We start from the raw sequence: 13,094 nt of genomic DNA, 5'->3' as shown, positions 1-13,094 counted from the left end.
TGCATTGTGACAATGACATTATTTACATTGTAGACTCTCACACACCAGCCACAATACTGCAATAGCAATGTTTTTCTTAACAAGTGCATGTTTAATCCGGATATATAGCATCGTCTTCATTTTCTTCTGGGTCTGCATCCCTGAAACCTGTGTAGTTGCCATCTGGGTCTGGGAACTTAGCACGGATTCTTTTCACGACACATGACGTATTACTTTCCGTACACGCTTGCCAAGTCTGTTGTGTGTCCACCACGTAAACTGACGGTAAGCAGCAAGTCGGTATGCCCTGCAATGAGAGATATTGAAAGTAAATCAAAACATACGGACATAAAAGTCATGGCATGGTTATCAATCGTTGTTTGTACATTCTTGAATTTCTGACAAGCATGATTTGTGACTTTTCAACCTCTCAGCTGATGTGCCACGATATATTGAAGAAACTGTTGATTTAAGTTTGAATTATGTTGTATATTGTATTTTTGTCTGTGTTTTGTAAATAACTTTTGTCCTGTGATGTACATTGTAGTGAACATGTAGACCCCTATGTTCAATAAATTAGTAGAAATAATCATAAGTGTACTGTTGGCGTTGATGTCACTGACTGAATGTAAGCAAATGGTAATGCAACATGATGATATGATCATGATGCATAGCCATAGGATAATTCTGGCTTTGTCCTTTACCTTTCTTTGTTAGGTTCCACCAAACTTGCTCGTTTAACATCCTTCATTGCCACTAGCGCTGTTCGTAGGATCGGCTCATGCAGCACTACTATATCAAAATCTCTGTGAAGACATATGCAGTCCAAATCATCTGCAAAAATCCGGTCTGTCAACTCTTCCAATTCCTGGCAGCAAAAGTTCATCAATGGATTGCCGTGTGTAGTGCATGCATCGCATTGGCACCAATCAGTGTTCCTCACTCTGATCGCAAAATCTATCGGTTGAGTGAAGGGATGATCAACATCCTCAGTCCCGTTTGGTTCTTGGTAGTCTCCTCTCGCAACAGGCTCAAACTGATAGGGCTGAATCCCTCCCTCTGCGTCATTCCCAACAATTTCTTCGAGCGATGAATCTGACAGGTCTGAATCGTAGTCATAATCCTCCATTTTTGCTATATTTACAGCACGAGTGACATCAGCGGCTCTGGTGACGATCACGTGACCAGACAAAATGTCGGCGCCCACTTCAGATATTATGCGGGTATCATTAAAAAATGATTAAAAATAGTAAATGTTGATGAAAATCCATAAGTTTTTGAGAATGTATTGTTTGAACCCTGTTTCAAATGTTGTGAGTTGCTGAAATTGCTAATTGATAACTGGAGGCTTCCTTTAATAGCACAGTCGATTATACCTGATTACCATGATTACGTAATGCCAATTTGCCCCCTTGACAATTGCCGATCCACACCTCACATTTTGTGACCTTTCTGCCAAGGACCTGTACCTCGCACGTTGTGACCCTTCTGCATGTCAAGTTCCTTACCCAAGACCAACCACCAACATTAGGAAATGTTCTCAGCCCCAATTCCCACTCAGATATTATAATGTTGACAGCACCCAGGCGGTGGAGAGCGATGACTGTCAGTCCAGATTTTCCCAGTCCAGTCCAGTGTTTTGTAATCCATAGTTTTCCAGTACCCATTGCAGACCCTATTGTCCACATGTTCAGCAGGCCTAATCTAGCTAACTTATATGCGCGAGACTAATCGATATGAAATGTGACGGTTCATTTTCACCGCCCGAGAAAAGGTAAAAAGTAGGCTGAATTGTTGGTGTGCGAAATCCCGTTTAAGATTGAAGGTGCCTGTGCTGCCTGCTGAAATAACTACAAGATAATATGACATTTCAATAATTAAATGAACGGAAAAAATGTGTTTGGCATAGCAGTGTGTGAAATTAAATAGAGACCACACACTTGAGTCATTTTTAAGGTGGAGCATAAGAACTGTTGGGTTGAAGTTGATTTCAAACATTCCTACTTCTGGTTTGGCTACGAGGGGACGGAAAGCAAAAATTCAAAAAAGTCGCTCATCACATTGGTCGCAAATTGCCGCAAGCTTTATGTGGGGAAATAATATGTCATGAATGTTTTACCTTATCCTGCGTTTGAGAGGTCACAGAGGTCAAAGTCTGTGTCAAATTACAAAGTCTTCATAATTTTGTCATCACAAGCCGAAGAGTTGATCCAAATCTCTGTACAGAGGTCAAAGTCGTAGGTCTGATTTTAAATCTTATGGCATTTCTGGTCTGGCCACTAGGGGGTGTTGCGTAAAACATTTAATAAGTGTGATAAATCACCTAGTATTCATTGCTGATTGTTGAATCTTTTTGGTTCGTACCTTTGGTGAGAGTACAACCAGTATTTCTGCTTCGGGTTTGGCCCAAGGGAGCATAAAGCAATTTCATGTGATTGTATATCTATGTACAACATCCCTGATTTTCAGTCAAATCCATCGACCAATATGGCCCCAGGCAGCCATCTTGAGAATCAAACAAAGTCCTATTACTCCGAAACTAATGATCGGATTGCAACCAAACTTCATGTGATTATGTATCTAAGTACTCTTATCAATATCGCTAATTTTCAGTCAAATCCCATGACAAATATGGTCGCCGGGCCACCATCTTGGAAATCCAACAAAGTCCTATTACTCCTAAACTGTGGAACAGATGTCAACCAATTTCCATGTGACATGTACACTCTTCAATAACCCTGAAATTCAGTCAACTTTATAAACAACATGCTATACTTAGATGATACTGGTAAATTTCTTTTGTGCCATTGAGCCGAGAAGAATAATATTATTCAATTAAAACTGGTGAAACTGATCTCTCCATATCCACTGCAAATGACATGCATTACATTACCTGAGGTGCACACATGGTCCCTGGACCATTTCATGTTCTTTTAATGTTCCATTTAAGAGACCTTTTTGTTAAACTGTTAAATTCATCAGTTTAAGAAAATAATTATACTTTAAATGAAGACAAAAAAACAACACTAAAACCCAAGGTAGTGAAGAGAGCAAAGACCTTTCTTCTATATTTTTAAAAGATTTAAATGTAGACTTTAAACATAAAACAGAACTGAACTATGGTAGGCTTTAGACCTCGAAATCGAGCACAATTACAAGATCAAAGAAATTTTAAAAACCAAAAGTAAGTTTCGTGAAAGATTGGAGATTACTCTAGAGTTTTCAATACTGGATAGCACTGCTGAAACCACAGTTTACTTAAAGGTCATATATCAAGGTTTTTTGCCATTTTCTGCTGTAAGACGATTTCAAAAGTGTACCTAACACTTTATACAATACAGAAAACCAAATGCAATTAGCTCCATCCATTTTGAAGATATAGCCAATTATTTGTTTGACAACTTGATTACCTGATCAGGCTAGCAACTGGCTTGTTAGAGCCAGGCGGCGGGTTCAGCAAAAGTTGTGATGTAGATCAGGTCATCTGTACATGTCATGCAATCATAAAAGCAGGAGGGCCTTAATTAATTATGCACACCTGGAAGTAATGTGTTTCATTCACTATGGTGTATTGTGTGGCTCCGAATTGTGTCAAGGCTAGCACAAAGAACAATCGAATGACGGATGGGACCCATTTTCATGAATTTCCAAAGCCAGTTGAACGAGAGAGGAGGAAGCTGTGGATTTGGAAGTGCAAACGTTTGGAGTGTTGGAAGCCTGGGCCTTCGGCCAAACTTTGCAGTGATCACTTTATCGATACGGATTATCACATGAAGCCGGATATCTGCATCCAACTGAATATTAAATGCCACTTGTTAAAAACAGCTGTTCCAACCATGTCAATTGCATTTAATGCCCGAGGCTGCTGAGGTCGGTTGTTATACATAATGTGTAGGCCCCATTGGGGCCTGTGATACCGCATAGTGTCTTCTTGTGTTCCAGCCATAGCAAGGTGACAGCGACACAGGTCAGTGTCAGTGACAGCCACTGTTAATGACAGATTATTGTCATCTGACATCTAGGCCTATCTAACGTTGCACGGCATTATATCGTCACGTCAAGATGATTGTGCATAATACCGTCACTTTTCAATAGTAGTTCAGCGTCATGACATAACTGGCGATACAACACTGACGAGGCGAAACAATATTGTGCAACATTAGTCTGTTCAAAAATCATACATGTTATGCATCTGCAACCGTCTATCAATGTCTTCTTTGCTATATCGGCAGGTCTGCCATGCAAATTGATTAACCACAAATTCTAATCACTTTCGTCCGAATGATCACTCTCATTATGATCTAGTGATATTAATGGCTCGAACATGTACGGCTCAACGTTTAAATATCCTTCTGTATCGACCAAAACATCCTCAAATTCACTGCTCTCACTCTCTGAACTGTATGCGGAAGCCATCTTGCTTTGTTCTGACTGACCTGACCTACGTCATCAAAAAATCCCTAGCGGCCACATGTGAAACTAATCTAAAGTTGTGTGTGGTGGGAAATTCAAATAGTTTCAAATTGAAAATTGAAATAACTAAATAATGACTTTATTATTAGAATTTTTTTAATGTCTGGGATCTTGTTTTTTTAACCCTCAACATATTTCATGAGTATCAAGCATGTTTTCAAACCTTGATATATGACCTTTAATACCACAACGTTACAACAAAATGACAAAAGATCAAATCAGAAACCTAGTGGAAAATCCTGATATTTACATTATGTTCAACAGGAAAAATAAAAACCAACACCATGAAATCTCATTTACCCAATAAACTTACCCTGAAGTATTAAGGTAGCAGGAAGGGTTGGGCGTTTGTGGTTTCTTAGTCTGAGGGGGTTGGTGTCTGTTGACTGTGCTTTAAGAGAGACTAGGCATGGCGCCAGTCTCTCTTAAAGCACAGTCAACAGGCATTTGTTCTCAGTATTTGGGTAAGTACAGAATCAAACCAGCTCAGAGAGCAATGATTGAACGATGCTGTGGACAAGTCCAAGGATACTGCATCAGTCACGACCAACTTCTCATCAGAAAGCGTCACCACCAGCATATTCAATGTTCAGTTCCAACTTGTACCAGTCCAATGCACGCCGATCATGGTCAGCAGTGGTCAGCTTAGCGTGATATGATACATTCTTCCGTAACTCAAGCGAGGGAAGTCTGCTCATTGGCATATCTCGCGCACTGCTCCTTCTGGTCAAAAATTGTAGTGAAATCGTAATGGAAAACGTCTGGCTTTGCGCCAGAGTAATAAGTGAAGAACTAATAGGTAAAGAACTTCTACTTGCGCAAGACTGCTGTGATAAAATGATCATTGCAGAGACTCCGGTGACGTACACATATATTTTTTACAATCAAAAATGCCCTCAAAAGATGACATGGAATGATTATTTTATTGATATTTCCTACTATATACCTTCCAATTATCACTTTATACAAATAGATCGGCGTTAGGTCGCATGCTTTTCTTGCCTGGTTACACTATAAAGCAAAATAGTTGCAACCCCGTAAATGCGCTATAAGTCCGATAATAAGTGACGGTGACCCGTTATAAATGTTTCGCCAGCTTCGCTTTTTTGCCACTACGCGGCGCTTTGGGCCCTTGCGTCAAGATAAAAAACACCAAAAAAACCACAAAATAAAAACGCAAAAAATAAAAACCACAAATAAAAAACAAAAATTAAAACAACGAAAAAATGCAAAAGAACATTTAAAAAAAACTTTTAAAAATCACTTTATGAACCAAAAAAATTAGCTAAATTTAAGAAGAAAAAAAAGCTAAAAAATCAATTAAAAAAGCACTAAAACACATTTAAGATTTATAAAATCAATGTTAAACACACATAAAATGAAAATAAAAGCTGCGTGGTTAGATGGTCAAAACAGCAATGATCTGACAATTCAATTGGATGAGCCGTTGACCAATGTTGAAGGTATGAGCATCATCTTCGGGAGACTCCCCTGTACATTTGACAACATTTCTCGGAAAATGGGAAACCATGCTTTCATTGTTAAAAAGGGTAATGGCAGGTAATACGTTATACTTCCAGATGGACTGTACACAGTAAAATATTTCATTGAGGGTTTCAGAGATCAAAGGGAAACTAGTTGGCATAACAAGAATGTGTTACATTTTAAACTGTAGGAGACAACCAGACGACTTGGTATCGCCTGTAGCAAAAGAGATCAACAGCAGTATGGTTTGATCATAAAATGATCGCAAAATACAAAATATCTTTTTGGTTTGAGTGTTCGTGCGAGATATTTTCTTGAGTTGATTGGAAAGCCTGATGAGTACCTATCGGGTGACAAACCGTTTGAATACTTCCACATTCACAGTAATATAATTGACCAAGATGACATAATCTACAATTCAACATGTTTAAGCAAGTCTTATATGTTAGGATTCCATTGTTTCTGTTGTTATTTTCCTCACAGTTGAATTTAACATGCCCTGAAATATTTTTTATGTGCTTCGTGATTAAGGAACACAGTTCTGCTAAACTAAAATGAGCATCAAAATTAATGGCGTAAGAGTTGGATGGTTGCCCTGAGTCAGTTCTTCTTTTGATCAAATCAATAATACAGGGGGGGGGGATATCACCTGTCCACCACGAATGGTAAAAAGTTATTGATTTCAAAGTAATAGATTTCATGTTTTTAATTGATCTGATAAGTAATACTCAAAAGAGGGTTCGCTACATTCTTTTTCTCTTATTATGAAGTCCATTTTTATTCATTTAGAGCACATTAACCACAGATAAAACAAATCTTCCATAATAAATGAAATATTACCCGTTGGCAGCAAAACACAAGAAAAACATTGAATATGACTTTTTCAATGTTGGTGTCTACGTAAGCGATAATAGTTTTTTTCAGAATAAAAAAAGTGACATAACTCCCAGGTTTTTTATATTTTAAAAATCAATCAGATTGTCTGAAACTAGAAAAAAAACAACAATCAATTCAGAATTACTTCAAAATGGCTGTAGGGTTTGCAACAACCGGCTGTGGGGTTTCAGTTAACGACCACTTGAACCACAACACTCAAATAATCATGTCGTTTTATAGATTTCACACTTATTATCAGATTTGTGCAATTAATGAAAACTTACAAATATCCACTCCTGGTGAAATCAGTTTTCATGAAGCAAAAAATAACAGTAGCTGTAGAAAAAAAAGATGAAAAAAACCAAACTGGCTGTTTAATAGAAGATAAAACAAAAACTTTTTATGAAGTAGAAAATAACATCTAACGTGTAAAACTAGTTGAATTGCTTGGTTGAAATGACGAGTATGGTTTTTCAGTGTTTGAAAATAATGGTGGGTGGTCTTGGTGGAGTGTTCCCGATTGTAACCCAAACCTGCATGTAACCAATCTACATTGTTACGTAAAATAGTCACCAATGACTTTACTCCTAACACATGTTACATCCTCTGGGGGATCTTCAATATTTTCGGCCGATTGGGAGGATCAAATGGGTGATTCTCTATTCGAGAATAGTTATATCACCGATAAGCATAAACGAAGACAAAATGTTGGAATGACCTAATTTTTCCAAAACACTCTGCAAACTGACATAATTCTAGTTGACCTGCCTGACACGGCTGTTTAATCATCTATTTAATAATCATCTATTAAATAATCACCTATTTCCCCAGACTGAAGGCTTCCATGTGTTTTAAAATCAAATCGAGAAGATTCTGTTTCTCGCTTTCATCTAAGGTGCTGTCTTGCAAATCTATCTGCTCAGAAATAATCTGACGAGGAGTCTTGTCATCTTGGAAATGGGATTAGAAAGATCATGATGAGGATACTTTAACAAGTTCTTATATTGAAAAGAGAATAGGAAGATGTCGTGTCAATCAAGATGAACAATATCAGCAGAAAGAAAGTATAAAGAACACAATTTTTTGTAGATCGACATAGAACTTTGTTGAGTCTAGCTTTTGACACTACCGTGTCTTCTTCAAGGACTTCCGGAAAAGTTTACAAAGCATTAAATATAAACAAGTAAAATAGTACAGTGATTGTTGGCAGAACTGGAGATCACAAAAACAACATAGGCATTACAGTACGAACTAGGGAATAAAAGGTACAAATGAAAAGAAAACAGGCAGGATGATGACACTTTAGGATGATAGAGTGGAATACAAATATGGCGAAACTAAAAGGAACTTCAAAGAACACTGTAAACAGGGGAGGATCAAGGGTGAGAGGCTAATACATTGATTATGTATAATGAGTAAGGAATCCGCTGTCATGATTTAAACCGTTTTGAATGCAATCAAATTTAGCTCTAAGTTTTTGTTCTGCTATGCGTCGTTGTTTAAGGTTAGGAAAAGGGCCTTGTAGCACAGTGATCCTCATCTATACTATAATGCGCGTTGTGGCCGCTAAATAGGAGGCGATTTTTGTTTCAAAATTGGGCCTCGGAAATGCGTCGAATTCTTGCAACCTTTGGCTTCGTAGGTCTGGATCATACGTAAGAGTGTCACTGAGGGTGTCATACGTCGAATATCTTCGTGGTTTTAGAATAAATAACAACTTTTCAGAGAGCACGACGACTGGAGAGCTCCGCTCATTCTCAAAAGCATACACAAACTTCACGCATATTCTCCCTGCCACATCAGTATTAGCTTCCAGCACGTATGTAGTGCTATACAACCTGGTCCATGGTGCAGGGTATTAGCAGGGAGATTAATGATTAGCCTATTCTATTTTAGTTCTATTCGAGAAACACTGACCTGAGTGATGAGGCAAATTCTGCAGAGTGGCCTACCGGAACATGCAGTCAGGGTATCAATAAACAGTTATGCCAGGATGGACAAAATATGAACAGTGGCCAGCGCTTGCTCTTTGTTTTATTCTTTACTGACTGATGTTGTCAGTTTGAATTGCGTTCTGCATCTCTCCATGCGCCTGGCTTTGGTCCGACAGTGGCATTGGGTACGGGAGTGGGTAGGTGATATGCCTGACATGTGAGGGCCTTATTTGGAACAGGACCTGCTGTCACTGGTCTCAATGCATTGTCACATCATCACAAAATAGCGTACTCCAATCAATCTATTGGGGGTTGCATGTAGATAGCAGCAATAAGTCCCTAAATGCAGTTCATTTCGTGTTTAACCTTTAATAAAACTTCAGTAGCATTAGAAATTTAATGTAGCTCAATCATCGTGCCCATTTAACTAATCTATATTACATTTCAACTTTGCCTGCTCCATGGGTATATGCTAGTGTTATTAATGGAGTATCTGGGATTATTGAAATGTGTCCGAACTGGTAAAAGCAAGTTTTCTTGTCTTATGTATTGCTTGTGTCCATTCACCTTTGTCTTAGTGACTGACTCGTTTCACCAATACAACATGTATTAGGGCAGAGATCACAACTTATCAAATAAACGTGCCGAGTTACAAGAGAAGGTCTAGATGTAATAAAAGTGTTTGTGTTGTTAGGAATTTGAATATTCTTGTCATTAAAGATAAGTGGGCAGAGTTTGCATCATTTTCCTTGGCAAGGGAAAGTGCCTGTGGGAAGAGTTGATGTGCATATACTTTGCACCAGTGTCTTGACGGCATTTATTTCTGGGCCTGCTTGGACTCTGTTATCGATAAAGTCGACGATGGCGATCTTCTTATGGACGATGGCGAGGGTGACTATCCTGATTGCGTCTGGGATAGGGCGAGGGCTCTCTAATGCAGGTGGCTCATTGGAGTTAGACATCATGGCATTGTCCTCTGGGGTGGAAAAGGTGACAGAATGTTGCTTCTGGATATCCAAAAACCATTACGCATGATCGGCTAAAACCACAGCGTCTGCATCTGTTGAGGTAGACACGATTACAGCGGTTTCACAGTCTTTAGGTACAGACTGCAAAAACTTATTATTGTTTGTGCCTGGTTATAGCCAATGCGTTGAGCCGCAATTGTAAATCGACTCATGAACTGTTCTGCTGATTCACCCGTGTTGTATTTCAAACCTTCAAATAACCTGACATTTGTATAAATAGCATGAGTCGGGCTAAAATGACGTAAAAAAGCAGTACGCAACTGCTGGATATTTTCGAAAACCTTGCCTTCGGACCATAATCGTGTTTCACAGGATAGGTGTAATGTAAATACCTGAACTTTGTTGTTGAAGGCATCCTGGTCGGGATGAGGTGGGGGTGGGTGGGGGGGGGAGGGTGAATGCAATTAATGGGCATGTAGATAGTGCATGAACAAAAGGAAGTAGGACGTTGCCAGTTCATGGCTCAGGACTTGACCATCAAAATTAGGTGGCAGAAAATCAGTTTGCCGTAGCTCACCATTTCAAAGTATGACAGCAGGAAATTAGGCTACATACATGACATACATAGTGATTCTAAAATGCCAAATGGAACGGTAAAAATACAAGAAGTATAAAGAATGCTCAGCAATAAGTAAAAATTTACAAATTTTCTACAAAATACTAACAGAGAGATAACTTGATCTCGTCTTGCCTGTGACTTGCACTTGATAGGCTTGGCTTGATCAGTGTGGATTGGACGGCTTGGTGCTTGATGCAATTACAGGTGCAACTTCGACGGTGATGGACGTTTAAACTGCCCTGCACGCTGGGCTTAAATCGTTTAAAGTTACAATTCTCGGCGAAATACGTATGTGGGATAGTGGACTTCTGATGCATAGGACATCATGACATCATGGCATAAGTTTAGAAGAATATAATGTACTGGTGAGACTTAGATGTTGGTGATGTTGACGTTGAAAACTGCTGAAACATAATTGTCCGATAGGACAAAAGTCACAAATGGTCGACAAAACACGTATCTAGCAGGCTTCCGATGTACAGAAAATAAAAAGTTACCTTGGCTTCCAAGTCAATGAGTCACAGTGTTAACATGGTGATTTCGAATATTCTCATACTAATCCGGCCAGGGAATTCCATGAAGTGAATGGGATATGGCTGTGCACCACCCTTGATTGATTGTGTCGAAACGGGGAGCGTGACCGAGCGTGTAGAAATGTGCACCGTATCCTTAGTTCACATGCATCACATGTGTATGGCGTGCAGCTGTCGATCGATGAAAGTTTTCAAAGTCAAAAACTCACACTCACACAATCACAAAGTGGCAAAGGTTTAGACGACCGGTTTTGACACCAAGAAGGACAACAATTATAATCGTTTTATCGTTTATTTGCTCTTGAATACACACAAACTAACTTGGCTGTCTCAGCATCCGAGCAAGGCATGCTTGTTCCATAGGGGTGGTCTTTGAGTGCATGTCACTTATTATTATATTCAACTCTAACATAGTCGCTCAAAGATTTTGACCTCAACCTTGTTTCCAAGGTCAATGAGGTAAAAATCTCTGAAACCATAACCGTTACCTTATTCCTGTCATTTATCCCAGGTAAGCACATGGCCCCAGGTCATTTCACTTTGAAGTACTGCTAACTGAAAGTGCAAACAACTTACTAATATTATCATTCTTTTTTTGCACACCATTCGCCAGCAAAATAAGGTTGATCATATGGTCAATGAGCCGTCTGTATTGTAACTATAGCACATCTCTCACCTGAAGTTCAGCTGGCCCCTGGCCGTTTCATTTGTACCGGTTGTGCTGTTAAAACCCACTGTGGCTAGTACAGCTAGACCAATCAATCACAAATTGCTCCATCATGTTGCCACTCTTCAGCTCTATGTCAGTCTCGATGTAGGGAGCAACAAGCATACGTAGCTTCATTTTAGAATGTTGTCATCGGAGTGGTTATGTAATTCTTTGACTTATTCCATCCAGGTCACGCCCTACTATCAAGATGCATCTGAGTGTTGAGAAGCCAGATTTAAGCCAACAGACATTGGATCGTCAGAGCAATAAGAACTATCTATGTGTTGACGATGCTGTACCAATACAGAAAGTTAGGACGGGTAAGCATTGAAACTATTGTGATTAAACTTTTGTTACAGCGCAAATCTTTAAAAAAACATGTTTTTTTTCACATAATTCCCTTCCTCAAAACCAAATTATAGAGAGATAGCAGCACACAGTATTTGTCTTTCCATTGCTGCTTTTTGCTCCGTGTCCCCTGACCTCAATTTATAATTTATCTCTGTGTATTCTTGCTAACTTTTACATAGTATTGTTAAGATATTTTTGGTAATATATGTGTATTTCTTTTATTTGGCATTGCCTATTTTTTACTACTTCCAAAGTTAGTTTTATGGTTATATTTTTTATGAGTTAGTGTGGTTGGTAGTTGCAGCATGGCAAAATGTACAATTCTTTGGTATAATGTAGATAATGCTTTACAATGATTGTAACTTTTTAAAATTTTAGTAGAGTAGTTGATGTCATTGTTGGTTTCAATACAAGATTCTTGTAATGCTAATATTTTCCAACTAGGCGATTTTGTTAATTCCTGTGAATCAGATTATGTTTGTCCTACATACTGACAAAACTGCACTTGAACTTCTGATGGAATCCACAGCAACATTGATAATGATATGAGTGAAAAACTCAAGACCATACTAATCTAACATTTTCTGCTAGAAATGATTTTGGTCTATACATATTTGTAGGTTATCTAATTTTATATTTAATTCTTCCCATGCAGTGCTGCATGAGGACTCCAATCTTGGTGAGTCTGCCATTGAGCTACTTCTAGCTAAGCTATGTATATACCTACACACACGGCCTGTAGTTAGATCCTGTTGTACCAAGATTTAATCGCCTCCCAAGATGTTGCCAATCATGATAGTAATGATAGTACCTTATTGTTTCATGTCTGTGAGCTGATGCTGGCCATGGACAGGTCGCTCTTATGGCTCTGGTAATAGTTTCGAGGGTTCTGGATTTTGTAGTTGGGTTCATAAACTTTAGTTGGCAGAGAAAATTTTACTTCTGCTGATAAACTGGCCATTCCTTGCTTAATTTTATTTTTCAGAAGTTTCCGCACAGCGTTTCATTGATTTTAATATAATTTCCATTCAATTTGGACAGTTTATAAGTTGATAACTCTCGATATTCATAGGAACTTACTCGAACAAGTTTTTTGGTTCTCCTGAACCCTTGGTCACATGATCTTGTTCGTGGTAGTTATATTGTGTTGGAGATATCAGTTATATA

At 38.6% G+C, this 13,094-nt stretch overlaps 1 protein-coding gene across 12 annotated transcripts in view; it reads left to right on the top strand.

Moving 5' to 3' along the window:
* LOC135486098 (SCY1-like protein 2) overlaps positions 1–13,094 on the top strand; it is a 333,434-nt gene that overhangs the window by 158,302 nt on the left and 162,038 nt on the right. For 10 of the 12 annotated variants that reach the window (XR_010446666.1, XM_064768609.1, XM_064768615.1 and 7 more), the window contains exons 16-17: positions 11,766–11,896; positions 12,583–12,606. Coding sequence is in view for 11 of the 12 variants with exons in the window: in XM_064768609.1 (XP_064624679.1) it covers positions 11,766–11,896; positions 12,583–12,606 (155 nt within the window). In the remaining variant the exon portion in view is untranslated. The remainder of the gene's footprint in view (positions 1–11,765; positions 11,897–12,582; positions 12,607–13,094) is intronic. The other 2 variants (XM_064768617.1, XM_064768611.1) reach the window with 1 other exon arrangement.

The sequence above is a fragment of the Lineus longissimus genome, chromosome 4, assembly GCF_910592395.1.
Source record: "Lineus longissimus chromosome 4, tnLinLong1.2, whole genome shotgun sequence".
NCBI classification, from domain to species: domain Eukaryota; kingdom Metazoa; phylum Nemertea; class Pilidiophora; order Heteronemertea; family Lineidae; genus Lineus; species Lineus longissimus.
Note: the sequence above shows the minus strand (reverse complement) of the source record. Positions and strands in the feature narration are given on the sequence as shown.